At 43.4% G+C, this 27296-nt stretch overlaps 1 protein-coding gene across 1 annotated transcript in view; it reads left to right on the top strand.

Moving 5' to 3' along the window:
* Positions 1 to 27296, top strand: part of MAP4K4 (mitogen-activated protein kinase kinase kinase kinase 4) — a 233415-nt gene that overhangs the window by 97208 nt on the left and 108911 nt on the right. The window contains 1 exon segment of the mRNA XM_077807105.1: positions 3694 to 3750. Coding sequence (XP_077663231.1) covers positions 3694 to 3750 — 57 coding nt within the window.

Here is a 27296-nt window from a genome sequence, read left to right as displayed (position 1 = left end):
ATTATCCCATATGTGTTGGTGTCTATGGGAATTTTTAAGGAGTCTCTCCCCTTTCCACCTAAGAGAGGCAGTAGTATTGATAGTGTTCGCAGTCTCAGAGAGTTATTCAGGTACCTAGACAATAGTAATGATCCTTTTTACTCCTGAGGACATTCTGCACCAAAAAATGAAAAATTCTGTATACAGTATTGCAGAATTTTGCAGAATTTTAAAGTTTTATTTGTCCATAAATAAATGCAGAGGCTCCATCATGGCATTGGGGAGCAGAGGCCACTGGCTGTATGAAGGTGGGATATCACCCTGCAGCCTCCCCAGCCTCGGGTCATGGACTCAGTGGTGAGGCTGCACCTGACCCTGACACAGCACAAGGCCTGGGCCTGCCCCAGAAACACCTTGGGGCCCTGCCCCTCGGTGCCAGGCGCACCAGGTGTGGGGCTGGCAGGCTCAACCATGACAGGATCCAAGTGTGGAGGGGCTTAGTGTGGGAGGGATCCAGGTGTGGGGTGGGAGGATTCTCTGTGAAACATTCTGGGTGCAGGCAGCTCAGTGTGGGGTCTGGAGGGGATCTGGATGCACAGAGGCTTGTTTGGGGGGTATGTGTGCAGGGGCAATGGGATTCTGTAGGAGCTTCCAGGTGAAAGTGGTTGGGAATCAGCCAAGGGTTCTGAGTGTGGGGGTCTCAGCAGGGCGGGTCTGGGTGCTGGGGGAGTGGGGCTTGGTGAGGTGGGGGTCGGTGCAGCTAGTTGGGGGTCAATGGGGTGGGTGGGGCTCAGGTTCATCAGGGTGGGGGTTGGAGTGCAGGGAGCTCTGGGGGGTGGTGGACTGGGTGCAGGAGTGGGGGTTTGGAGGCTGGGTGCCTCCAGATGCAGTGGTTGAGGTTCAGTGGGGGAAGGCTAGGGGGGTTCTGGTTGAGGCTTGGCAGGGGTGTCTGGGCATGGGAGGTCCAGATGCACGGGGGTTGGGTGGATGGAGGAGGAGCTCCCTGTACAGTGACCCCTCTCCCTGCAGCTGAGGAGTGATGGGGGCAGGAAGCAGGGGAGGATGCTGAGCTTCCTGCAGCTGGGGGAGGTTTCTGGGGGTGGGTAGGCTGGTTGTCGTCATCCCTCCCCCTCCCCACCCATACCACACAACAGGAAGAGGATGTTGGTTACAGTGGCAGTCGTTAAGGGGTTCTTTGGTGCACAGCAAAATAGCCATGGGTCTAACAGGAACCAAACTATGCGTCATTGGGCCGCTTGCAGGGATGGTGCCACGGTGATTTACTGTGTGCAGTGTGGAAACAGTGGGTTTTGCCAGCTGTAAGTGTAACAGGTTACGCGTGTGCTAAAGAGCTGCTGTGTGGATGAGGCCTTAATCCCAAGTCTTTAAGTGTCTTTGGAACTGGGTACTATCCTGCTCATCTGGATTTCTTCCATCTTCACATCTATAATTCTTTGATATTAAGTAATTTTATAAAAGAACCTCTTCTGTGAGCCTTCCCAAAACCAAACCTGGCAATGGTAATCTGACGAGCACTTTCCAGAACAGTAGTACCTAGAAACTTCCTGATGTAGCAGGTAATGTTACACTAGCAGTCTACAGTCTACGTTCTGGAAGGGAGCTCTTGAGAAGGCAAAGAGGTGAACAAAAAAAGCCATGCCGATGCCTATATTTTGATTTAGCGCTTGCTTTTTCCTTTGAACGTATATTGTAAAGGAAAAGAAATGCTTCAAAATGTTGCTGTGGTTTTGATGCATAAATCTGTTTGTCATACAGAGAAATCCCATGGTGTACTTTAAATACAGAGCATCTGAAGTATTCCATACATTATGAAGAAGGTATCTGGAATGATTAACAATATTGTGAATATGACTGGGGCTTAAATTTGGCCTGGGATGCTGGGAATCCTGCATTTCCCACAGTCTGCAATTCCCGTGCTTTACAGTCCCTTAGGAGGTTTGTGGCAAAGCAGTTTCTATCCCTTCCCAAGGATCAGGAGAGTGAAGTTAGTTGTAGTTACACTTCGCTGCAGCTGCTGTGGCCTCAAGATGACAAAGAGCAACAGAGGGACCAGCAGGATCTTTTGAAGCTGTTGGGGAAGGACAGCTTTTCCAAGAGGAACTGAGTATGATATGTGCTAGTCATCCAAAGTGGGCTAACCTCTCTGAGCGGAATGTCTCCTCTTCTTGGCAAAGGCTGGGAATAATTTCAGATCTCTTTCTGGAAATGGCCAGGCCATCAGTAGCTCATGGATTTAAAGCAGCAAATAAAGAAAACTTTACGTGAAAATAAATGGCATCCTGTGTATCGTTTGTTATTTTCTTTATTCTTTTCCTTTCTAACCGCGCAACTCTTTGTCTACCATGTGTCTTGGTATATTGTTCCTTCACTTTTCCAGAGTTTGTTTTTTCCTGCAGAGTTAATATTAACTTCTGATTTATTTTAAAAAAAAATTTTCTCACTTTTCTCTGACTCAGTTTCCTTTTCAGATCTAGCTTCTGTCCCCTCTGTTTTTAGCTTTAGTGTCTTTTCTCTCTACCCACCATTTCATATTTCCATTCCCCCACACCTTCCTGGACTCTTGGTGCTTCAACTCCATCCACAGTGAGGAAGAGGGAGAGTCTGAGATGGGAAGCACTGTTTATCTGGGTCTATTGCAACATTTCTTCCTTCCCTGCAGCAGGTTAAGGGAGGCAGCTGTGTTGGTGAGCCTTAAGGACCAGGCCAGTGGCTCTTGTCATGAGATAGGATGTTTAGGCCCCTCCTGGGCTTACTGAAAGGGTTTGTCAAAGTTAGGTCAAGGTTGGCTAACCTAACATGTAGTAGCCAGCCCTGACTTGACTTTAACCTCTCCTTCCTAGACCAGCTGAAAGGATGCCATGGGACACAGAAACACACAGGCATTGTAACATGGCTATTGACTCCCTACAGCAAACGTCTGTGCCTGTACTTCCGTGCATCCAGATGCTCTACTTTTGTTCTCATACCCAAACCAGTTCAGTGAAAAAGCGATTGTATTACTAATTTAAGGTGAAAAAAATATTAAAAGATTTTAAATAAAATCACTAAAGATTTTACAGTGAGATAATTGTATGGTTTTTTTTTTTTCTCTCCCCTGTAAACTCTTCCCCCCAAACCACCCGTTTTTTAAGCAGTGACGATAAGGAAAATGTCCTCTTTCAGTGGTGGTCTGACTTGCATGGTTTACACAGTGTTTCTCAGAGTTCACAGCAAAATATAAATGCAGAATACTGAAGGAATCTCTGCCTTACCTAAGTGTGCTCCGAAGATACCTTTTTAGAATGCACAGTATCTGGAGTAGTTTGCCTCATAAACATGGCTACAATGTCAGTTGCCTAGCTATGGGAGATTGATGTAGATTGTGTGAATTATGCTAAAGAAAATGGAAAGGAATGGTAAATGCAAATGCATTGCTTTTGTGCTTAATTATAATTTGACAATCTTGCTAATTATCCTTTTAATGAGAAGTGATTTATCTCAATGGATTCTGTAGGTATTTTTAAATGAAACTCTTTTGGTTAGCTATCTAAAGTATTTATCTCCTGTCTTCAACATGAAATAATAGGAAAGATAATAGGCAAGCCGGGATGGGGAAAACCCACTGTCTGGAAATCTTGTCTTAACGGTACTACTCTGTGTGTGTTTAAATGATTAAATGGAATGGCGGTGCTGACTCTTCTTTCTGTTTTTCAGGGTCGGCATGTCAAAACAGGTCAACTGGCAGCCATCAAAGTCATGGACGTTACTGAGGTGAGCAAAGAAAACATTCTTTCGTTTTTTAGAAATAGAAAAAAAAAACTGAACAATAGGAGTTGGTAAGTGGTTTAACCCTTTTTTTTAATGGCAGTTCTCAGGTGAGAGTGATCACTTTCTGTTTGCAGGAGCTGACCTGCTAGAAAGTCTGCCCTTCTGTGGCTTTGTGTTCATGAGGGACATTTGCTTGAGTTGCTGCAGGTGGTCCCAAAGTATCTCAGAATCAGGAGCGTCTCCTTTGCAGAAAGTTCTCAAAGAACGATGACGATACTGATTTTTAAATGTGACTTCAACCTTCTGCTTTTATAGAAGAAGAAGGTTATGGGGGACACATGGGGCAGGAACTGGAGGATCATAGTTCTGCTAGTACTTTTGAATACATTTTATACCCTTTTTAGGCTGAAAAGGAAGTGGGTCCAATAAAGCTCCCAGTGGCCTGAAAGCAGAAACATCTGCTAGAATGATGAGCAGATTGCTGGCAGAATTCAACTGTGTAAAGTAGTAGTTGTAACTGACTCAGGGGGATTCACTGTGGAGTTCAGATGGGAAAGAGGGGAAATTAACCCAGCCAAAAAAAATAAAAATGTGTCTATTTTTAAACCTGTACATATATAATAACTTTAGTTTACTCTGTTCAAAAGGAGATTAGTTTTAATTAAAATATTTAAAACAGATCAGAATAAAGAGGATTTTTTCTGTAGATTGCACTTGTGTTGTATTGAATTCTATATGCAGTTATCACATAGACTTCAGATTTAGAATTGGACAAAATCTTTGTATGTGTTTCGGTAGCATTATACTGGCTGAGCAGCCTCTGAAGAACCCATCGTCAAACCAAGCATCCTATTGTTCTCAACCCCATTCATCTCCTATGGTTATTTTTTAAAAAAAATGCATCAAAGCTCAAGGTGGGTTGTACACAAAGCAGAGTCTTTAATCAGCGGAACGATTATGTTACAAGTAAATGTACACCTTAGACATATTAATTTGTTAAGAAGATTGCTACTCGTTTTATGTTTTGACATATGCATGCGTGCACACTCCCAACTGGATGTGTTACCTTGGACACAGGATCCCAGGAGGGTGGATTAGAGCCTTATGGCTAAACCATTTAAAAAATGTATAAAGCAGCAGCCAGGGATATGTTAACTGATAGGACTTCAGTTATGTCTCTAGATCTCTGTGTGATTGTATCAGAGTGAGACTGCTGATCTTAAGTTAAGCTGTTATGTCTGCCAAGAGCTAGACATGCTTTCTTCATAAAACGGGCTAATAAAAATCAATTTTCAGCTGTAAGATTGTCTAAGGCTGCCTTTGTGAAGGGGCATGGTTGTATTCACTATAGTCAGCATGAAGGCAAAGTAGGGAATACTAGGGTGCGTTGACTTAGAGCGATTGCTCTTTAATGGCAGATGATAGTATCAGTGCAGCAAATACTCACAAATCAGGTTATTACAAAATTAAGGGTTCTTCCACAACCTGAATTTGATTATGCTACACATCCTAGATCTCTTTTTATGGCATGAATTAATAACTAGCAGTTTGGATTGAAAGGTTACATTATACAAGGAAAACAGTAGAAAAAAATTAGTCATGTAGATTGCAACTGAGTTAATGTTAGGGGGAGATGCCTTAGCTATAGAATTTTTTCTTCTTTTGAGTGCTTGATTTTGCAACCTTAATACTGTAGAAACACTGTTTTCACTTAACAGCCCTAGACTGTTGGGGGTGTGGGGAAAGAAGGAAGGGAGGAGAAAATTTTGAGATACTAGCTTGTTGGAGCTTGCAAGTATCACAGGCTTCCCCAATAGACTTTGTAAGTTCTTTGTTCTGATGTAATAGGTTTGTGGAGGTTACAGAGATGCTGTACATTCTTCAGTGTTGGGCTAAGCATCTTCCATTACTGCTCTTTGCTCTGAAGACATTGGGTTTCTCATATTTAGAATCTCATACTACTTTCATAGCTGGACTTGTAAATTCCAGAGGTTGCTGAGTTAAAGAACTGTGGGTGCATATGTGAAAATGGGATTTGAATGGAAGCTGTTTTACAAACTTAACTGCAGGGATTGGGATCAGTATGATTGCTGTACTACAGCTCTAGCAGTGTTAGTTTTGCTGGTAAAAGCGTTACTATTGAGCTTGTCGATCTGCTTCAAGACCAGAACTTTTTCAATCTGACTGGTGGCATGGATGGATATAAGTGATGATTTTGTCCATACTCTATAGAGAATAGGAGACCACACAAATTGCCTCCTTTTTAATCACCTTGCTCTAATTAATGCTTTGCTGAAGATTTAAGAAGGTAAAAATGTTCAAGATACCTGACAGCAACACATAGCCAAACTTCAACTTGTAAATAATAAAGGCCCAATCCTGCAAACATTCTCTGCTGCTGTGAGTTAATACCATGTGGAGTTGCTAAGCTGTGGGATTGGGCCACAAGGTTTTGACAAACCAATTGTCAGTAACTTTCAATTTAAAGTGAACGTAGCTTTTTGATCAGAAATAGAAAGAAAGAGTCATATAATGCCCGCTAAAGTAAATGGAAATTGTGCAGCTCAAACCTTACACAGAGCTGTAAAAATGTTGTTCTTGGTTCAATGCTTATGTTGCTGTGCCTTGTTTAGATTTAATTTTGAAAAAGGAAAACATTGTGGGCTGAAAATCCCATGTCAGATTAGACGCTGAAATTTCTTTTTGAGACTAGTTAGTCATAGTATTGAAACATAAGCACTGTTTTATATAGAGATGCCTGGCTTTTAAAACAAACAAACAAAACTTGCAACTTATTTTTTTTTTTAAATCAGGTTTATAGCTCACACTTTCACTTTTTACTGTTGGAGCAGCAGTGGATATAGGATGAGAGAGCTCTTACTGGTGCATAGAACATTTCAATAGGAAATAAAAATACAAAACAAGCTTAATCCGTGTTTATGAACTAAAAGATACTCTGCAGCTGGAGGGAATTAACTGCTTTAAAAGGTAAAGATGTATGAACTGTTAGCATATGCATATTTTAAAAATTATTTTCAGGACTGTATCATATTTTATCTATCTCTTGTGTATCGCAGGCTATGTGTGTATGTGTGGGAAAATAACTTTTCAAAAAAAGTCCTCACAGTCAGTCTTTGATCATTCCATCGCAGATTCTATGTTCCTTACCGGACACATGTTTTAGAAATGACTGTACTTGGACAGATGGTACCTCATGCTGGTCACCCCCCTAACTGCACTTACAGGCCATGGCATCACATTGTCATGTGTTTTTGACCTGTAGGATATTACTGTAGTGTATTCATATAGCGTATCAAATTAAGCATGACTGGTATTAATATCAAGTATGATTTAATTATGATTAAAGTTTGATGGTCATTGTTTGATTTGAATCCACTCATTTTCGTATAAAGCAAGAACCTTTTAAACTTAGCAAAATGTACCTTGCAAACCTCCTTGTATCTGAATTGTTTGTTAGTTGTATCTGTTGTATCCATTTTTGATAGCTGTTTAACTCTTTCAGGGACTTTCTGTATTGATCTCTCCAGGAATAAATCTTATTCTTGAGTAGGAGACACTTTCTTTTATGCTTCCTTTTATGGTTTTGAGTGAAACATACAATCACTGTACCAAATTACTTCTCCTGTGTCTGTCTGTCTGTCATATACCTGACATTGCTCCTCCTTCCCCCTGCCCCCCCATTTTTGGGTCCCTGCTGGACTTGACTTGTGAAAGTTTTTCACATGCCTTTTTAACAGCAGCAACTCTGAGATCACGTGTCCAGCGTTCCCTGACTTGTTACTGTATAGACTACAGTACTGAACTCCTCACTTAAAATCGTCCCAGTTAGCATTGTTTTGTTATTAGGTTGGCGATCTATTAGAGAACGTACTTGTTTAAAGTCACGCAATGTTCCATTATAAGATTGTTTGGTTTGCCCTGCTCCACCCGCCCAGCACTCCTGCTGGGGCACTCCTGCCCTGCTCTGCCTGCCTGGCGTTCCACATAGGGAGCAGGCAAGCCCCCGACCCCGATCCCTGGCAGGAGCACTGGGCAGGCGGACTGGGAAGACCCCGCTCTCCGGCAGGAGCGCTGGGCGGATGGAGCGGGACAAGCCCTCACACCCTGACCTAGGTATGCCCCTGCCTCAACCAAGCTTCATAATCATCATTGCTGAGTACAGTATTAATTTGTTTACAGTTATTTAAAACTTATATTGTATATGTATATAGTGTCTTTTGACTGGTGAAAAAAATTTCCCTGGAACCTAACCCCCTCTATTTACATAAATTCTTATGAACAAATTGGATTTGCTTAACATTGTTTCGCTTAAAGTAGCATTTTTCAGGAACATAACTACAACATTAAGCGAGGAGTTACTGTATAAAACTATGTAAGTAAATGACTGGATAAGATACCCTGCTGATTTGTAAAGGAAAAGTTGGATTATTTTTATTGCCCCTTTTTTTTTTTCCCCTTCCCCATGTCCAACACAAAAATGTAAGCAGCCAATGGCAGAAACGCTTGTCAAATCTCTTGCATTTAGATAGTGAAAATACAGAACTGGGTTAGGAAATCTAGGTTCTCTCACCAACTTTGCCACTGCCTTTGTGTACTACTGTAGACAAGCTGCTTATCCTCTTTTTGTGGTCTACATACACAATTTAACAATGGCAGACTATAAAATCATAGGCCTCGAAGGGACCTTGAGAGGTCATCTAGTCCAGTCCCCTGCACTCATGGCAGGACTAAGTATTATCTAGACCATTCCTGACAGGTGTTTGTCTAATCTGCTCTTAAAAATCTCCAATGATGGAGATTCCACAACCTCCCTAGACAATTTATTCCAGTGCTTAACCACCCTGACAGTTAGGAAGTTTTTCCTAATGTCCAGTCTAAACCTCCCTTGCTGCAATTTAAGCCCATTGCTTCTTGTCCTATCCTCAGAAGTTAAGAATTTTTCCCCCCTCCCTTCTCCTTGTAACAACCTTTTACATACTTGAAAACTGTTATCATGTTCCCCCTCAGTCTTCTTTTTTCCAGACTAAACAAACCCAGTTTTTTCAATCTTCCCTCATAGGTCATGTTTTCTAGGCCTTTAATAATTTTTGTTGCTCTTCTTTGGACTTTCTGCAATTTGTCCACATCCTTCCTGAAATGTGGCCCCCAGAACTGGACACAATACTCAAGTTGAGGCCTAATCAGAGCAGAGTAGAGCAGAAGAATTACTTCTGTGTTTGCTTACAACACTCCTGCTAATCCATCCCAGAATGATGTTTGTGTTTTTTGCAACAGCGTTACATTGTTGACTCATATTTAGCTTGTGGTACACTATGACCCCCAGATCGCTTTCTGCGGCACTCCTTCCTAGGCAGTCATTTCCCATTTTGTATGTGTGCAACTGATTGTTCCTATCTAAATGGAGTACTTTGCATTTGTCCTTATTGAATTTCATCCTATTTACTTCAGATCGTTTCTCCAGTTTGTCCAGATCATTTTGAATTTTAATCCTATCCTCCAAAGCACTTGCAACCCCTCCCAGCTTGACATTGTCTGCAAACTTTATAAGTATACTCTCTCTGCCATTATCTAAATCATTGATGAAGAAATTGAATAGTACCGGACCCAGAACTGATCCCTGCGGGACCCCACTCATTAACATCCTTCCAGCATGACTGTGAACCAGTGATAATTACTGTCTGGGGACGGTTTTCCAACCAGTTATGCATCCACCTTATAGTAGCTCCATCTGGGCTGTATTTCCCTAGTTTATTTATGAGACGGTCATGCAAGACAGTATCAAAAGCTTTACTAAAGTCAAGATATGCCATGTCTACCGCTTCCCCCATCCACAAAGCTTGTTACCCTGTTGAAGAAAGCTATCAGGTTGGTTTGGCACAATTTGTTCTTTACAAATCCATGCTGACTGTTACTTTTCACCTTATTACCTTCTAGGTGTTTGCAAATTGATTGCTTGATTACTTGCTCCATTGTGTGTCTGGGTACTGAAGTGAAGCTCATTCGTCTGTAATTCCCCAGATTGTCCTTATTTCTCTTTTTATAGATTGGCACTGTATTTGCTCTTTTCCAGTCTTCTGGAATCTCTCTCCCTGTCGTCCATGACTTTTCAAAGATAATTGCTAATGGCTGAGATATCGCCTCAGCCAGCTCCTTGAGTATTGTAGGATGCATTTCATCAGGCCGTGGTGACTTGAAGACATCTAATTTGTCTAAGTAATTTTAACTTGTTCTTTCTGTATTTTAGCCTTTTCTGATCCTTTCTCATTTTCACTGGTATTCACTATGTTAGACATCCAAACACCACCAACCTTCTTGGTGAAAACCGAAACAAGTTATTAAGCACCTCTGCCATTTCCACATTTTCTGTTATTATTCCCCCCCCCCCCTCAATTGAGTAATGGGCCTATCCTGTTCTTGGTCTTCCTTTTGCTTCTAACATAGTTGTAGAATGGTGGTTAGCTGTTGTGCTAGCTGAACGTGGTTTAACTGTGAGGGTAGACAAGGCCATACCAGGTTCACCACAGTTTCAGCTGATTTTATCATAGCTAGCTGATGACATTGATCACAGTTAGTCCTTGAAGTCTGGCAACATGTGTAATTCTGTGGGCAAGTTAATAAAGGGAAAGGGCAGGGCAAACACTTAGCCCTGAGAAAGTTAAATTGTGGCCCTTGACTGATAGTAGTGTGATTCTCAAGTTAATGCTCAGAACGTGATATCTGATTAATTTTTTAAAATGTTACAGATTGCTAGAAATGGAAGGAGTGCTTCAAGTTGATTTGTCATCATCGGCAAAAAAAGAAGCGGTTCAGTGGTATTAATCACATATGGGAGGAATTTCAAAAAGGAAATTGGGTTGTTAAAAGGTCACCAGTTCCCTTCTGTGCACTTGGCTTAGATGAAGCCCTAGAGCATGAAAACAGAGCGGTGAAAGCCTTTGGGGGAATTGGTGGGGGATAACACAGCATCCAAATGCTCTTTCCTGACATACCCAGAGCTTCATCATGATTCGAACAAAACATTAAACATGGGTGGGATGACTTCCCCAAAAACAACCAAGCACCATCTAGACTCGTTAGCTGCTGTCCAAGAAGGAGCAATTTTAAAGCTACTGGATGAGCTTGCTTGCACTGGCAACCCATTTGTGAGTGGCAGACTGGAGCTCATTAATAATCATGATGAAAGTACTCTTCAGTCATGAGATCGCTAAAGATGTCAGTTGAATAGATATTTTGGGTCATGACTTGTATGAAGCCTTCAAAACTCAAAGAATTATCCAAGGCTCCATTGATCTGAAGAACAGACTAAAGCTGTGCTCGAATGCAAAGAAGAAAGTCAGAGTGAAGGTGGCAGGAACTATTAAAGAGCTAAACGTAGAGGGGTCATTGTTTGCTCATCTCCTGATTGTGTCCAGATGACGGCAAGATGTTGATCTGTGTGAGACTTTGGGAAATTACGAGTTCTCCATGGTATCACAATTGACGTTTGAGTGTGACGGAACAATGCATATGTGCATGGCAAAAAGCAAACTAACACACATCTCATATGGTCTTCCTAAGCCAGCACCTACTGACCATGTGACTAAGTACCTTATGCCAACAGAGGCCTTTCAGAATACCAGTCATTAAAGATCTTGTCAAGCTCTCAACAAACCAGAAACTGTTAACACCTGCCGAGATTTGGCTGAATACTTTATTGTGAGGCTACAGCGAAAATACTAGACGTATGACAAAATCCACCTCATGTTTGACTCGTATGCAGAGGAATCAATTAAAAAATATTACTAGAAAGACTATGTTGTTGCACCTGTCCAACAGAAAACCACTGACTCCACGAATATCTCCAGTGCCACAATAAAGAAGCTGCTGACTCGGACTCTCACAAAGGATGAGTTAACTGCACACCTTGCAGGAAAAATGCTCCAGCATGCAAAGAATTTCATAGTCACATAGCATAATGAAGCAACTGCCTTGCACTGTTCAGCAGAGGCTGCCACTAAAATTGTGTTTCATGCCATCAGTGCCGCATAGAGAAGTACCACTAAATCACATTTCTGCACAACAAACAGATGTTCTAGTGCACTCTGTGAGATGCTACTCAAGACTTCCTGTTACAGGGTGGACTAGGTCTGGAGTCCCTCTGCTGGAGGCCTCATGGCTCTGCTTCACCCTGCCCCAGAAAAGAATAGAGAAGTCCTCCAGGCAGCTTAGAGAGGCTACAGGGGAGCAGCCACGCAGAGGGGCTGTTGGAGCAATGAATCAGGGTTCAGAAGAGCCATATAAAAGGAAGAAGCAGAGCAGTCAGTTGCTCCCTGGAGCTTGAAGGAGGAGGCATGGGTGCCTGTCTGGCTGGAAGAGCGACAGGTCAGTGCAGGCAGGCTGCCCTGCAGGCTGAGCCCAGGGGTCTGAGCCCAGAACCTAGCCAGACAGGGCGAGGGTACCATGATGAGCCCTGCTGGTCTGGTTGAAGACTGAGCCCATATGAGTGTTGCTGAAAAGACACCAACCAAGGGTGTCAAGATGGCCCCTGTTGGGCTGTTAAAGAAGGCAGTGCCTCCGGGGGAAGCCGTAGTGCGATGGCCCCATACCATGGCTGTGAGAAAAAACTAGAGACTGTGTACCCTGGAAGGGGGGACAGCATGTGTGACTCGGTCAGAGGGCTGAGCCACTGAAGAAACCATCGGCTGGGGAGGTGAGTGCCATCCCTGTTTCAAACGGAAAAAACAGCAGGCTCACACCTGACCAAAAGGGGGCATTTGTGAGAGGTGGGAGCCACCCCATTCCAAGATTCTGTTTTTGTGCTTGCTTTTGGGAAACGGAATTGCTGTGTATCCCTCAGGTATTTTCCTACCACTCGGACCACTGACAGCCACTGCACTGGTACGCTTTCATGTCTTTTCAGGATGTCATGCTACTGGAAGGTTGGCTGGAAAGAACATTTGATTCAGCCTCTGAAGACACTCTCCTCACTCTGAAGGTCCTTGGGATGGCCAAGAGAGTCACTGATAAGTTCATAAATACATGGGGAGGAGTTCATATGCTCAGTTTACCATTTGAAGACCAGCATTACCACACTTGCCGAACTACATAGGTGAATGTTTTCCCAGAAACAGACAAATGGAGAAGAATTGCCCCTGATGAGGGGTGAATTTATACCTGCTACTAAGAGGACAAATTATTAAGTAGTGGAATAGCTCTGGGATCGTTGAGCACATCTAAAAGTACCCTCTTGGGTCTTGGAGGATGGATTATGACACCAGTTTTGTGTGAAATATGTGCTTCCAAATCAATCTTTCAGCTAATCACAGAATCATAGAAGTGTAAGACTGGAAGGGACCTCAGTAGGTCATCTAATCCAGTCCCCTTCACTCAAGGCAAGAGTACTTAACAACTAGGCCATTCCTGGCAGTTGTTTGTCTAAGTTGTTCTTAAAAACCTTCAATGGCGGAGATTCCACAACCTCCCTACGCAGTTTGTTCCAGTGCTTAACCACCCTGACAGTTAGGAAGTTTTTCCTAATGTCCAACCTAAACCTCCCTTGCTGCAATTTAAGCCCATTGCTTCTTGTTCTAACCTCAGAGGTTAACGGGAACAATTTTTCACTCTCCTATTTGTAACAACCTTTTATGAACTTGAAAACTATTATGTCCCCCCCATCCCCGCAGTCTTCTCTTCTCCAGACGAAACAAATCCATTTTTTTCAATTTTTCCTCATAGGTCACGTTTTCTAGACCTCGAATAATTTTTGTTGCTCTGCTCTGGATGTTCTCCAATCTGTCCACATCTGTCCTGAAATGTAGTGGCCAGAAATGGACACACTATTCCTGCTGAGGCCTTATCAGTGTGGAATAGAGTGGAAGTGTCTTGCTTACAACACTACTGCTAATATTTCCCAGAATAGTGTTTGTGGGGTGTTTTTTGTTTTGTTTTGTTTTTTGTTGTTTTGTTTTATTGCAACAGTATTTGTTTGTGATCCATGATAACCTCCAGATCCCTTTCTGCAGTACTCCTTCCTAGGCAGTCATTTCCTATTTTGTATGTGTGCGACTGAGTGTTCCTTCCTAAGTGGAATCCTTTGTATTTGTCCTTAGTGAATTTCATTGATCTCCAGTTTGTCCAGATCATTTTGAATTTTAATCCTATCCTCCAAAGCACTTGCAATCCCTCTCAACTTGGTATCACCCTCAAACTTTATAAGAGTACTCTCTATGCCATTATCCAAATATTTTATGAATCAAACTGAACCCAGGACTGATCCCTTTGGGACCCCACTCAATATGGTCTTCCAACTTGACTGTGAACCACGGATAACTACTCTCTGGGAATGGTTTTCCAACCAGTTATGTACTCACCTTATAGTAGCTCCATCTGGGCTGTATTTGCCTAGTTTGTTCACAAGAAGGTCATGCAAGACAGTATCAAAAACCTTACTAAAATTGATATCAATCACATTTACCACTTCTCCCCTATACACAAGGCTTGTTACCCTATTGAAGAAAGCTATTAGGTTGGTTTGACATGATTTGTTCTTGACAAATCCATGCTGACTGTTACTTATCACCTTATTATTTTCTAGGTGTTTTCAAATTGATTGCTTGATTACTTGTTCCATTGTGTGTCTGGGTACTGAAGTTAAGCTGATTCGTCTGTAATTCCCTGGGTTGGCCTTATTCCGCTTTTTATAGATTGCTAAATTTGCCCTTTTCCAGTCCTCTAAAATCTCTCCCCGTCTTCCAGGAGTTTTTGAAGATAATTGCTAATGCTCATGGCCAAAGGCTAGATGCTCACCACCCTGCAAATTTTTTGCCAGCAGTAAGGAGATATGTGAGTGTGGCATGGACGAGGATTAGTTTGAGAACATGTCTTGCAATGGCGCCCTAGATGGAGATGACATGATGATTCTGAATAAATGTTTTCAGTCCTACTTCTCAAACCTACTTTCTTAAAGTTACCAAAGATCAATGTCTTTTTTAGGTAAGCAGTGAATCCCTGTGTTAAAGTATAATTTTAAAAAGTTGGGTTTTTTTAAGCATTTTCTCAAATATATACACACACACACACACTTGTTTTAGGTTTGTTCTAGGTTTGTCATATTTAGTACCATTGTGTTTATGGGAGAGGGCTTTCGAGTGATACTCAACTTGTCGCATTTCCAATGACATTGTATTATCAAACTTTTCCACTAACCAGAGGACCTGGAGCTGGGAGCCGGGGGGCAGCGCCCTTGCCATGCCACGCCATAGAGGGTGACACCATTGAAATTATGATTCTGTAGATTTCTACGATTCAAATAACTTCTTCCCTACTTTTCTATCACTAACTTGCCCATGAAATGAGATTTTAATACATTGTGCTGCCAGATTGTATGTGCTTTACAGGTAAATTTGCTTTTAGCCTTAATTCAGCTCTCACAGTTGCTGACAACCATACTGACATGTTCCTACTTCCTAATGTGGATCTGGTCTGAGTTTGCCCATCTGTAATGCTTATGTATCCAGGTGTTTGTTGCAGTCGTATCTGATTGCTGACCTCCGAAGGATGAGAGGCTTGCTTGTTGTTTGTAGAGGGTTGTACAATTCTTGGATGGACAACTTCAGCTTGAAGAATTATGACATGGAGGAGGATAGGGAGAGCACTCAGTCTGCATCCTTTCCAAACCACACTCTCCTGAAGTCCACACATACCTCTCTCCTAGTCTAATTTGTTCCAAAGTTACTTTCAGTTTGAGTCCAAAGAAATTTCTGGAAACTCCTCTTAAGTTGTGAGGAAGTTTAGAAAGCGGGGCGGTATGATCCATCCAGCCTTAAAGTATCATTTTGGAGAAGGGGTTACAAAAAGTAACATGGCTCTGCTGCCAATTGGACAACTCTGAAAAGAGTATTTGTATAATTAATTGTTACCATTAGCCAATTCAGATCTAACACCTCTTCTTCACCAGTCCTGAGCAATATAACTCCCCCCCACCCACCCATCACCGCTCACCATGGCAATTGATCTCTTTGCAGTTGTGTCAGAGGCTCAGCCAATTAACAGAACCATGCTTGCACAATCTGCATGTGACTGACATCTATATGGGGCTATTCTTTGCTGGAGCCCTGAACATCCCTGTACCAACTTACTGGATCCCCCTGGTTAGCTCTGCTCCACAAATTGTGCGTGATACTTCTGTTCAAACAAGGGCATCCGTTGTCACAAAGAGACTTCTCTGCATATTAGATCTTTCAGTGAAGCTCACAACGCTGAAGTTATATCACAATCCTTTTGTGGCAGATGGATGTTCATCTGTCATTTCATAGTTGATACACAGTAGAATTAAGTTAATTCAAGACAGATTTTTCCCTCAACAGTGAAAAGAACCCAACTAGTGGAAACAATGATTTTATTCCTCAACAAAGAGAACCAATTTAACAACTGAATCTAGTCAGTTATTTGGATCTTGGACATATTCCAAATAACTTTCCCATTGCAATACTGGAGCCAGTTGCTAAAGAGGACACGTGTTCAGTATCTGTTCAGAGTTCTGGGATGGATGGCAAGGCTGTCATGCTAAAGAAGTCTGAACTGGGGAGCGAGAAGATTAGTCAGCAGCTGGAAAGGTGTCCATAGCAATGGGGGAGTCTAAGTGAAAATGAGGAGAGGGTGCCATTGGTGGAATCAGCTGCTGGGCGTTGGGGAGCTTAGGGTGCCGTGCTTAATTTGTAATGAAAGAAGTGCTGCCTCAAGCAATTTATTTTACATTCATAACTGAGCGGGCAAGTGGCCCACAGGTGCTGGCGCTATGAACTGCCACTCCTAAAGGGGCTGGGGCTCAGCCCTGGCACAAATTAAGCACCGTCAGGGTGACTGAAGAAGAATCATGTGGGAAGCTGTGGACAATGCAAAGCACAACTATGGAGAAGGCAGGGCCATCTCTAGGCACCAGCAAAACAAGCTGGGGCTCGGGGCCGCACATTTCTAGGGGCGGCATTCTGGTGCCAGTCCTGCCGCCCCTAGAGATGTGCCCCCGCCGCCCCAGCTCTACTCCGTCCGCTCCCCTGAGCACGCCGCCGCCGCTCCGCTCCCCCCCCCCCGCCCCCGGCTTGTTGTTTCGCGCAGCAAGCCTGGGAGGGAGGAGAAGCCAAGCGGCGGCGCGCTCGGGGGAGGTTGTGGTGGTGGAGTGGAGGTGAGCTGGGACGGGGAGCGGTTCCTCTACCCCGCACCCCGTTACTTCCTGCACCCCCCCCGCCCCCGCTTACCTCTGCTCCACCTGCTCTCCTGAACGCACTGCCTCTTCCTCGCCTGAGAGGGAGGGGGGAGAAGCGGAGCAACAGCATGTTCAGGGCAGCAGGCAGAGCGGAGGTGAGCTAGGGTGGGGGGTTGCGGGAGCCGCAGGAAGCAATAGGGGGAGGGAAATGCAGCAGGCCCGGGGGAGGAAGCGGGGAGAAGGGAATTGTCCAGTAAGAAGGTACTGGGCTGTCAGGGTTCCAGCAGAGAGCAGCTTCACAAAGATGTCAGCTAACATGGCAGAAGGGGGGACAGTAGAGAAAAATGGTTGAAAACATCTGACCTATAAAGGAGGACTTTTTAAACTTATACCTGCTTGTTCCTCTTTTGTGCAAAAGCTTTAATCTTTCCAAAAGACTGATTACACACACTGTCTCGTGTGAGACTCTACTAAAAATAATTGATTTTGTTTTTTAAACGTTCCTTATCAGAGAACCTAATTGTTTCAAGGCTGGAGGAAACAAAGGTTATCGGACTTTCATAAAGATCCTTGATAGCAACAAGAAAAGGAGTACTTGTGGCACCTTAGAGACTAACCAATTTATTTGAGCATGCTCTGGGGTCGCGTAGCAACATTACTTTCATATTCTGTGCGTTTGCGTGCGTGCGTTAAAGGATTTTTGACCAGGAAGTATCAGTATGGCTCATTTGGTGACACTCCCATTTCCGGGCTCAAGGCCTGCCTCAGGAATTGGCCTCTTACCCAGTGCTGACAGTATATTGCAGTATTAGGGAGGAGAGCTGTGGTGTCTATACCCCTGCCACACACCTTAATTATGCCAGTTATAATCTCTAAGGCTTTGGTCCCATCTGCCAGAGCAGTCTTGTTGAGAGACCCAGTTTCCATTTGGGTGTCCCATAAAATACTGTAACGTGGTTGTGTTATACCTGTGTAGCTGGGGCCAAATTGGGTTTATAACCCTGTTGAGGCAACTGTGCTGCAAACCTGAATGCAACATAATTCCCTTCATATGGACACTGTTTAATTATTTCTTCCTAGGCATAACTGAGCCGTGTTATAGCATGTTGCGGAGCACCAGATAAGAAGTGGGTACCCCATTGTGGCAGTAACTGTGCTATTGCTGGAAGCTTTGTGTGAGTTGTTGTTCGGTGTGAATGGTTTTTATCTTGTGGACAAGTTTAGGATCTACCTTGTCCGCACTGACCCTTTTCTTAAAATAGCCGTCTGTTGCCCTAGCACCAGTGCAGCTATGTTGTCATCAACAGCAATGTAGTGCCAGCAGCATAGACCAGCTACTGCTGCTCTTACACTGGTTTAGACCTATTATGACCAGGATAAGTGATACAGGTCCCGAACATGCCAACACACTTATGCTTGAGTTTCAGCTTGTGAGTAGTTCTGATACATAGTCCCCAATAAAGTTAAGTGTGTGTAAATTTCTGCAGGATCTCGGCTTTAGTACCTGGTTACACCTACAGTGGGAAAATTCAAACTCTTCATTGGTGGATGCTGCAGTTTAGAAAGGAGTTAGCTTTCACAGTCAGGCCATCTAACTCCGCTTAAGGGCTGTGCTTACACTAACGTTATTTTGAGAAATCTCCGGCCATTGTTCTAATGATGGTGCATCTCTACCAGGAGTAGCAGTAATGCGAGGTTTGGTACTATTGTGTTGTCAGATTCAGAGTTCTGTCTCCTGAGCTAGTAGAAAAAATGTCAAACTTTGAAATTTTGTTGACTAAAACCAGAAAGTTCTTGTGTGAATATTTGTGCTAAATTCTCTCCCCTGCCCTCCCTCCTTTTTTTTTTTTTTTTTTTTTTAAACGGGCTGTACTGTCTGCTCTACATTGCAGCTTCTCCATGGGTGGCGAATTAGATATCTCATTTTCCTAGAGTAGTCAAGACAAGGTGGCCATAAAATGCTACATGTGTTTTCTTGCCAGAATAAAAACCAGTTATAACCAGGTTAGAGAACCAGATTGAATTCTGGTAGGCACCTAGGCTATAACACAGTTTTATAACATGTTTATTTTGTCCATGCGGGCAAGAATAAGTAGTAAACTAATTATTGTAGCCCAAACTCTTTAAATGTGGTTATTTTTGTGTAGATGGGGCCTTAGTCTTGGGGTGTGGAATGAGGGTTCAGAATTGGGAATTCATTTGCTCATATTAATGTGAAATCTAGTCAGTCTTAAACTTTTTTTTGTGTTAATTGTAGTTCTTGAACTACACCTGCCCCAGAGTCCCTCCAGCCAAAGTTTTATGATTTTTATAATTACATTCCTTATTTCTGAAAAATTCCCCTTTTGCTGTGTGAAAGATCTACACAGTGAAAACTGGCTAACTATAGAGGGGAAACAGTGAAACTTGCTGTATCCAAAGTACTGCTAAATGCACAAAGTAAGCAAACTTGGGGGAGGAGGGGAAATCAAAGAAGAATAATCATTAGCCCCTTTGTTACAGTAATCTTAAATTTTCCTTGTTACAGTAGTTTAAAAATATTCAGATGGATTTTTTGTTTTAAGTTGATGTCTCTTTAAATGGGACACATTCACCATACATCATGATTACCGTATATCACATAGCATTTCATTGTGGAATCAGTCTCCATTCTCTCATCCTCTCCTTTTCAGTTGTTTCTCCCCCTTCTCCATATAAGTAATATAAGAATGGCTATACCAATGATTGAACTAGCTCAGTATCTGGTCTTCTGTCCCAGTAGCATTCTTTTGATCAAAGATGTTTTCCAGCAATGTCGTTAAAACAAGAGGAAGTAGACAATTTAAAAAGAAACAAGCCTAGTGTCTTTCTTTTATGTGGAGAAGCTGTAGCTGTGGGAACCCATCCAGAGTGGAACAAAGAAACAACTTTTAGGCATTTAAAAACCTCCTGTTGGCACTTTCCTTAGGTTATGGGCCTACCAAAATTGTAGTGTACATTTCAGATTATCTGGTGTGATCTGTTTTTTCAAAGGCATGTGTGCAGCTGTATGTATATAAATGTAAAATGGCATTTTAATTGTTAATGAGAGAGAAGTATCTAGGATGACTCCCTTGATGGCATTCCTTTACAAAACAGAACATGGGGTTGCGTGTGAAAGTCGTTGTCTAAACTGCAGTCTTAAAACCAAGCTCTAGATGTAGATTTTATGACCGGAAGTGCCGATATGCAAGAATAAGGTAATTTTCCATGGGCCAAGCTAACTTGTCACCAAGTTAACACTCCCTTCTGTACCTCAAAGGAAAATGTTCTCCCTTGGTTTTGCCCAATTCCTCAGAATGCAAAAGAAGCAGCATATGATGCATGCAAGGTGTGAGAAGAGCTGTGAAGATGCTGTGCAGATTTATCTTAGTGCAAATGATCCGTTCAGGAAACACTCTTGTTTCTTTTCACCTGAATAGCCTGGGCCTGAAAGTGTCCAAATCCTCCATAGCTAGGTGCTTTAAATGTGTCACTGACACACATTCAGCTGTATCTAAGATCTTCCCATATAGTCTCCTGGGGAGAAAGGTCATCAGCCACCACAAAAGAAATCTGCAAAGATCATCAATACCATCTTTATAAAAGCACTACAGGCTTAATCTCCAGTTCTCAGCGCTGGATTTCTTCAGCAGGAAGTTGCTCCAAGCGGAAATCCCCAAAATAGATCATTAGTGCTATGGTTAGGGAAGAGGTACCGTCATCTTTTGGTCATGTTTATCTATCATTCATGACTCATTTTGTGGCCGTACGTGGGGCCCCATGGACTGGTCTAAACTATTTCTGGTATTTGCAGGAAAAGAGGGGCACCACGGATGTCCGTGTGTCTCGTGAAGAGGTCAGTCTCAGAAATGAAATGGTCAGGCAACAAAACTTCCATTTGCCAGAAGGATATATGAGGTGTTTCTGCACCTTTTCACCGCTACATGGATATTTTCCACTGCAGCCAGTTTTTCCCCCCTCTGAATTGAATTCCAATGGCTGTTTCATGTGTTACTAGTAACTGAGTGGAAATCCCAGTATAAATTCAACAGCCCATATAACTTAAATTAACTGTAACTAGCTTGTCAAAGCATCTTGGATGCAAGTACAGGAGCAGGCAATGAGAACACACACACATGATCCCTGAAAATCTGTCACTTAATTGGAGTTTTTTTAGCAACCAGAAATTTAGCTGGAAAAACCATACCACAAGTAAAAGGGAAATCCCTGTGCATGAAGTCTTCACTCCCTTATCCACTAGCCTTGTCCCCATGAATGCTACTGCAGCAGGGCCGGGGCTGCACTTACTGGCGGCGGAAAGTGCTGCGACCCGGCCCCAGCTGCATAGCGCCGCTGGTGAGTGCTGGGGGGTGGTTCCCCCCTGCCTCCCAAGCCAGGCTCTTCCACCCCCCCCCCCCCGCGTGGAGGCCTGGGGCCCACTCCTCCCCGCCCCCGGTGGAGGCCCCCGCCGTGCAGGGAGGCTGTGTAGGGCCCCAGAATAGCTGGTGACGGCCCTGGCAATAGTGATGCTAAAATGTGATTTAGGAGTGTTTAACTGAGTGTTGCATATTTCACCTCATAGCTTTTTCACTGTCATTTTTCTTTGTTCTTACTGGGCAACTGACCCACTTCTAAACTAATGAGATGCATTTTGTTTATTTTTTGATTGGCAAATTTCCCTTGCTCCCACCTCCCCTGCTGTAAAAATTTAGCTACTGCACTTTGAAACAATTATTGTATTTAATTAAAAAGATTTTACAAAGCCCTAGTTGAACTATAAAATTATATGGAGTTGTGTGGACTGATTTATAGACAAGTGAGAGTTATGGGTAAAGCATCACGAAATAGGTCTCCATTTAACCCAAGGCACTGAGGGAATAGACTGTTTCCATGCCAGGATATAGCTCCTGCTCCCCAGTTCTGGTTAAAATCTGGGGGTGAATTTGAGTAGATAGCCTAAATAGTTGAGAGACAACTCTTTTTCTAAACCTACATTGCTAATCCTTCATTTGCAATACAAATTAGTGGAGTGTTGTCATTGGCAGTGCTATGGCAAAAGGGACAATCAGCATTTAAATCCTAAACCCATTTTCTCTCCTGTACAAACACAACAAAGCAAACAAATTAATCAAGGGATTTCTCCTGCGCACTGGGAAGGGAGGAAGAGGAATTGCACTTGCTTTTTTCTATGTTTAAATATTTGGGATATATAGTGTTGTTGTAGCCTTTGTGTTGGTTCCAGGATATTAGAGAGACAAGGTGAGTGAGGTAATATCTTTTACTGGACCAACTTCAGTTGGTGAGAGAGACAAGCTTTTTAGTTGTGTTTCTCACCAAGAGAAACTGGTTCACTGAAAGATATTACCTCACCCACCGTGTCTCTTTAAATAGTTGGGAGGCACTTTGCTGTTAAAATGATGGGGGCCATATCAGTACCTAGAGAGTCTCCATGCCTTCCACCCTGCAAGGACCTGATTTTGGAACATCTTTCACTAGGCTCTGAAGAAGCTTTGGCTGTGACTCCTTTTGGAGCTAGTCCATGGTAGCATCTCCATTCATTTGGAGAGGTTGCTAGAGGGCTATTCCCTCCCTGGAAGGTGCTAAGCAGGGCGGCTCTGGAGGGCTCAAACATATTATAGACTTGGGAACAAAGAACCTGATAAGGCTCTTGAGCTGGGATTCCCCCACCCACTCTCTCTGCACCTTCTAGCTCTAGGCCATTTGCCTGGCTCAGAAATTACTTTACTTTTCACATTGGCCCCATTGCCATGGCATTTATTGTGATACCAAAGTCAAGATCAAGACTCTGCTGCACAAAAAAATAGGAGGCAAAGAGGCAGCTGGGTGTATGGCTTCAAAATTAAAGCAAAACTTGCCAAGAAAAGTACAGTGGGAAAAGTGTGCAATGCAAACTGACTTTATGAATTGGGCACCTGAAGGAGGCTGGCTTAGAAAGGCCACATTTATGTACTGTGACCTGTATTTACAGACTATGAACCTTGCTGATCTAGGAAATATTTTTCTGGCATGTAATAGTGCTTTCACTGGTGACAGGTGGTGAACCTCAAATGGGTTGGTTCAGATAGTCACTGGAAGTAGGTATGTTTGTGCAAAGCATTGACTGGCTCAGAATATGTTCCAGATGAAAACGTAGTTGTCCAAACTCTGCCCTCGTTTACACCTCTGTAATTCCACTGAACCGAGTTAATTCACTGGGTATTGCCTCCTTTTTGGAGATTTTCATCAGGTTTATGATAGGCTTAAATTGACTTAATGATGTGATGTAAAGCAGAGGTTCCTAAACTTCCTTTTGCTGAGGCTCCCCCACCCTCCTCCTTTCAGAGGCTCATGATTCATGTATGACACCCCCCCGACCCCCGTGGGGACTGCAGGAAAGGAGTGTCCTGTGCTTCTGATGGCAGAGGGAAGAGAACCTGGTACCCACAGGGGTTGGGGGTGTGTGCTCGCCATGTGGCAGTCAAGGAAGCCTTCCATTCCCTAAAGTGATCAGGTGGTCTTGGCGGGACCTGGGTCAGGAGAGGAGCGGAAAGCTGCACCCCGGGCCGGACACCCCCATGCCAGACACAACCCCTTCTTTACCCCAGCCTTTCAGTGTGGCTCCGTCTGCTCCCCCTGTGCAGTCAGGCTCTGTCTGGCAGGAGAATCAGATGGGGTAGTGCTGATGGGCTATGGTCAGGAGAGGGTTCTGTCTGCCAGGGAAGTCAGCACTCACAGGATGCAGCCTTAGCCTCCCTGCTCGCAGAGTCCCTGCCAGCATCCCAAGCAGAGGAGGGTGACAGTTGGTAGCTGTGTCACTGGGAGAGTGAGATGGGCAGAGAACCGGTCCTGGCAGCTGATCCGGCCCGCACACAGCCCGGTCTGCTTCCCCTGCTGCACAGAGCCCCCTCCTGACTCCAGCCTTTCAGTGCGGCCACATCAGGTCTCCCTCCTACTGTTTGGGAACCTCTGCTTTAAAGCCCTAATTTCCTTGGCAGCAGCTGTAAAAAGGGTCAGAGATTTGAATGTTGGAGCACGGTTTGTTGGTCAGGGTGGAGAACAGCGCCTACTTGGATGTGATTCTATGCGCTGTGTTTAATGACTGCTGCTTTCTGATTAAAAGTGCGTTCAGCCACGTAATAGGTAAAATTCCATTTTGAGCAAACAGGCTGTTGAAGCAGAAGGGTTTAAAGTAGGTTTCAGAGTAACAGCCATGTTAGTCTGTATTCGCAAAAAGAAAAGGAGTACTTGTGGCACCTTAGAGACTAACCAATCTATTAAAGTAGGTGGATTTGGGCAAAGGTTTTGCAGGCTTGCAAAGAAAGGCCTCCCTATCTAACATACTCGCAATAGTGTCCCTCCAGGATTTAGTTGTTCTGGAGGTGAGACTGAGAGTAGCTGGTATGTCTGGTAGGAGTGGAGAGGTTATTTCAAAGCCGAATGAAGAGACCACTTATATCAGCCTTTTATATAGCAAAGAAGAGTGGTGTCAGTGTAGTGGTGAGAATTCCAAAAACTGCAGCTCTAGTCAGGCTCTACCAATTTTGCCGCCCCAAGCAGTCGCCGCTGAATTGCCGCTGCCGCAGTAGCGGTGGAGCTGCTGCCAAATTGCCCGGAAGAGCGGTGGAGCTGCCATGGGACATGGACTGCTGCCCCATTCTGAATGCTGCCCCAAGCACCCGCTTGGAAAGCTGGTGCCTGGAGCCGGCTCTGGCTCTAGTCAATGGCAAATGAAGATTGTGCCTAGTGGTAAGGATGAAGATAGACTGGACTTGGCAGTATCAGGGCCAGTAGCATTCGTGTTCTGCTTAACTCACTGTGTGGTTTCCACAGTTGTCTTGAAGTATATTATTTTGCTGGTAAGGCTTTAGATAAGAGCCATTCATGGTGGATTGATGACTGTCAGACTCAGTGCCAAATCGAGGATCATTCATAACACGATTTGGTGCTTTTTCCCCTGGGGATAACTTGCTAGCTAGCGTCACTTATGTGATGACCGCCATCTTGGCTGACACCAAGAGAACTGGGGACATCAGGAGCTAAAAGCATGAGTGAAAGATCCAGGCTCTGTTTTTGGGAGCTATAAAAAACCCATATCCTCTGTTGACCAAGTACAGAAGGAGGGACCTGTAACACTTATCGACCGATAGGTTACACTACTTCCAGCTTTTACTGTTGTTGGCAGTTTTCTCAGCTACTTTCTTGGTGGAGAATTTAGTTTCATGTTTTTTATTGCTTTGCCTTGTAGTTGTCTTTATACTGGGAATGTAAAATAGGGTGAGGTTTTTCTTCCAGAAATGAGGCATGCAAAGAGTACCTGGTAGGCAGTGACTGTTTTTTGAATGCTCCCATATTTTCCTCTAGGAAAAAAACCTACATCATATAGTTCACCAGTGCACATATGTCTAACAGGCATGCATGCTCCTGCTGCTGTGGTCGGAATAGAAGTTTGTGTTCTAGTGTAGACGTGAGGAATATGGTGTATGTATTGCATTACTCTGTACTGGAGGTGTATGAGACATTTACAGAGGGACAGAGTTGGTTCAATTAAAGGCTACCTTTACTAGACATCTTACTTTTAACAGGGTTTGTGTGGGGGATGGGTCTTGCTCTTGGCCAACCTTACTTGTTCTTAATTTTTTGTGGGAAGCATTTACATTATACCTTTTATCCCGCAGTGCTTTGTACTTTATATATAGTATACGCCATAATAATTTGATCGGGTTTGTGTAGGAAGCTCAACATTTAGTCCTAAGAATTCTGGACTTCTTCCATTTATCTCTGTAGTCATTATATGTTTCAAAGTTAGCACACCACAATTAAAAGACAACATTAGCTCGTTAGCTCTTGAACAGTTTGGCAGAAATGTCCAGCTACTTGGGACTCTACTTGGAACTGATTATGAAAGCTTCTATCCATTATCCCAAAGAGGACCATAACTTCTGCCTCCTTTATTAGGTTTTGCTTCCTTTATAATACCCTCTCTCGTCTTCCTTTCCCTTTTTATCTTCTCTTGTTCTAATGGGTCGGCATTGGTTAGCATAAAGGCAAATGCACATAAACTGAACCCAGAACCTCCCAGAAAACAATCTTATGTACATTATAGGGTTTTCTTCTTCTGTTGCTTGGGAGTAGGAACACCAGCAGTGATTGGCATTGTTCAGATATTTCAAAGCTCGCAGAAGCTGACCTTCAGCATGCATGGACTTTCACTTTACTTCCTCTCTCCAGCTAAAAGAGATCTTATTCCTGCGTGAGGGACTTACACAAAACTTCTGGGGACGTCTGCATTTGGCATGCTGCTTGACAAACTTTCCAAGCCAACCTCAAGGTTCTAACCCTCTTTGTGTGACTGGCATGCTTGCTTCAGTTGGTCCCTTCATGATATGGCTCATTTTTAAATACATGAAACGTATTCTCCTTTAATGAATCCCACTCCCCAAAGCATGAGGTCTGCATGGAGTCCTGAATTTAGCCATCTGTTCAGATCCGCTGGGATTGGCTGTCCTTTCCGTTCCACTGGTGTAAATGGAGTTTCTCTCCATCTTAGTCAGTGGAGCTATTTTAGTGGTATCTGGTATAAGTGAGAGGTGAATTGGGTCCACTGTGTGTGTGTGTGTTTCTTTCAAAATAATTAAAGGTTTTGCAGTCTGTGACTTTGTCATAATATTGGGCTAGGACAGTGAAAGTAGTAATAGTTGTTAGGTTGAGTAGGCTGAGCATGCAGTTATAGTGCTTTTCCTGCGTATGAATCATCTTCCCAGGAGACCCTGGGGTGATAGTATTACTTCTGTAAACGGCTTGAGAAAGAAACTGTTTATGCAGAAGAGAATGGCTGCCCATTTTGCACATGTAACATTTGAATAGTCCTTAAATGAAGCCATACTCAGACATTAGATTTAACTGCTGTTATTCTGCAGATGCTTGCTGATTGGCTAGGCTAAATGGGCTGGAGCTGTGATTGGCACAGAAGATGCTGTAGCCACTGGAGGCTAGGAAACTGAAACGCTCTTCTTTCCAAGAGAGATCAGATTATTTCTGTCTAGGAGGATTTCAGTAAAACACATTACATGTGCATTTATTTTACAGTCAAGCTGCTGCGTATAATTTTTAACTGAGAAAATGGGAAGGCCATCTATTTTGTGACTTCATTTGAAAAACAATAATGCTGCCGTTGAAAGCATAAAACAATCTGCTTGGGAAGTGACTGTGCAAATATGTGCATATGTTTTCAGTCAGATGGAGAACAGGAGGCAGCTGAGCTATAAATGATCATGTTCTGACACTTACAGGCTAGGACAGTGTCTGTGGGTGTGATGTATAACAGCAGGCTGCTGGGACTCGTTTTAGC

Source organism: Eretmochelys imbricata, chromosome 1, assembly GCF_965152235.1.
Source record: "Eretmochelys imbricata isolate rEreImb1 chromosome 1, rEreImb1.hap1, whole genome shotgun sequence".
NCBI lineage: Eukaryota > Metazoa > Chordata > Testudines > Cheloniidae > Eretmochelys > Eretmochelys imbricata.
The sequence above is the reverse complement of the archived record's forward strand: the minus strand, read 5'-3'. Positions and strand labels throughout refer to the sequence as shown.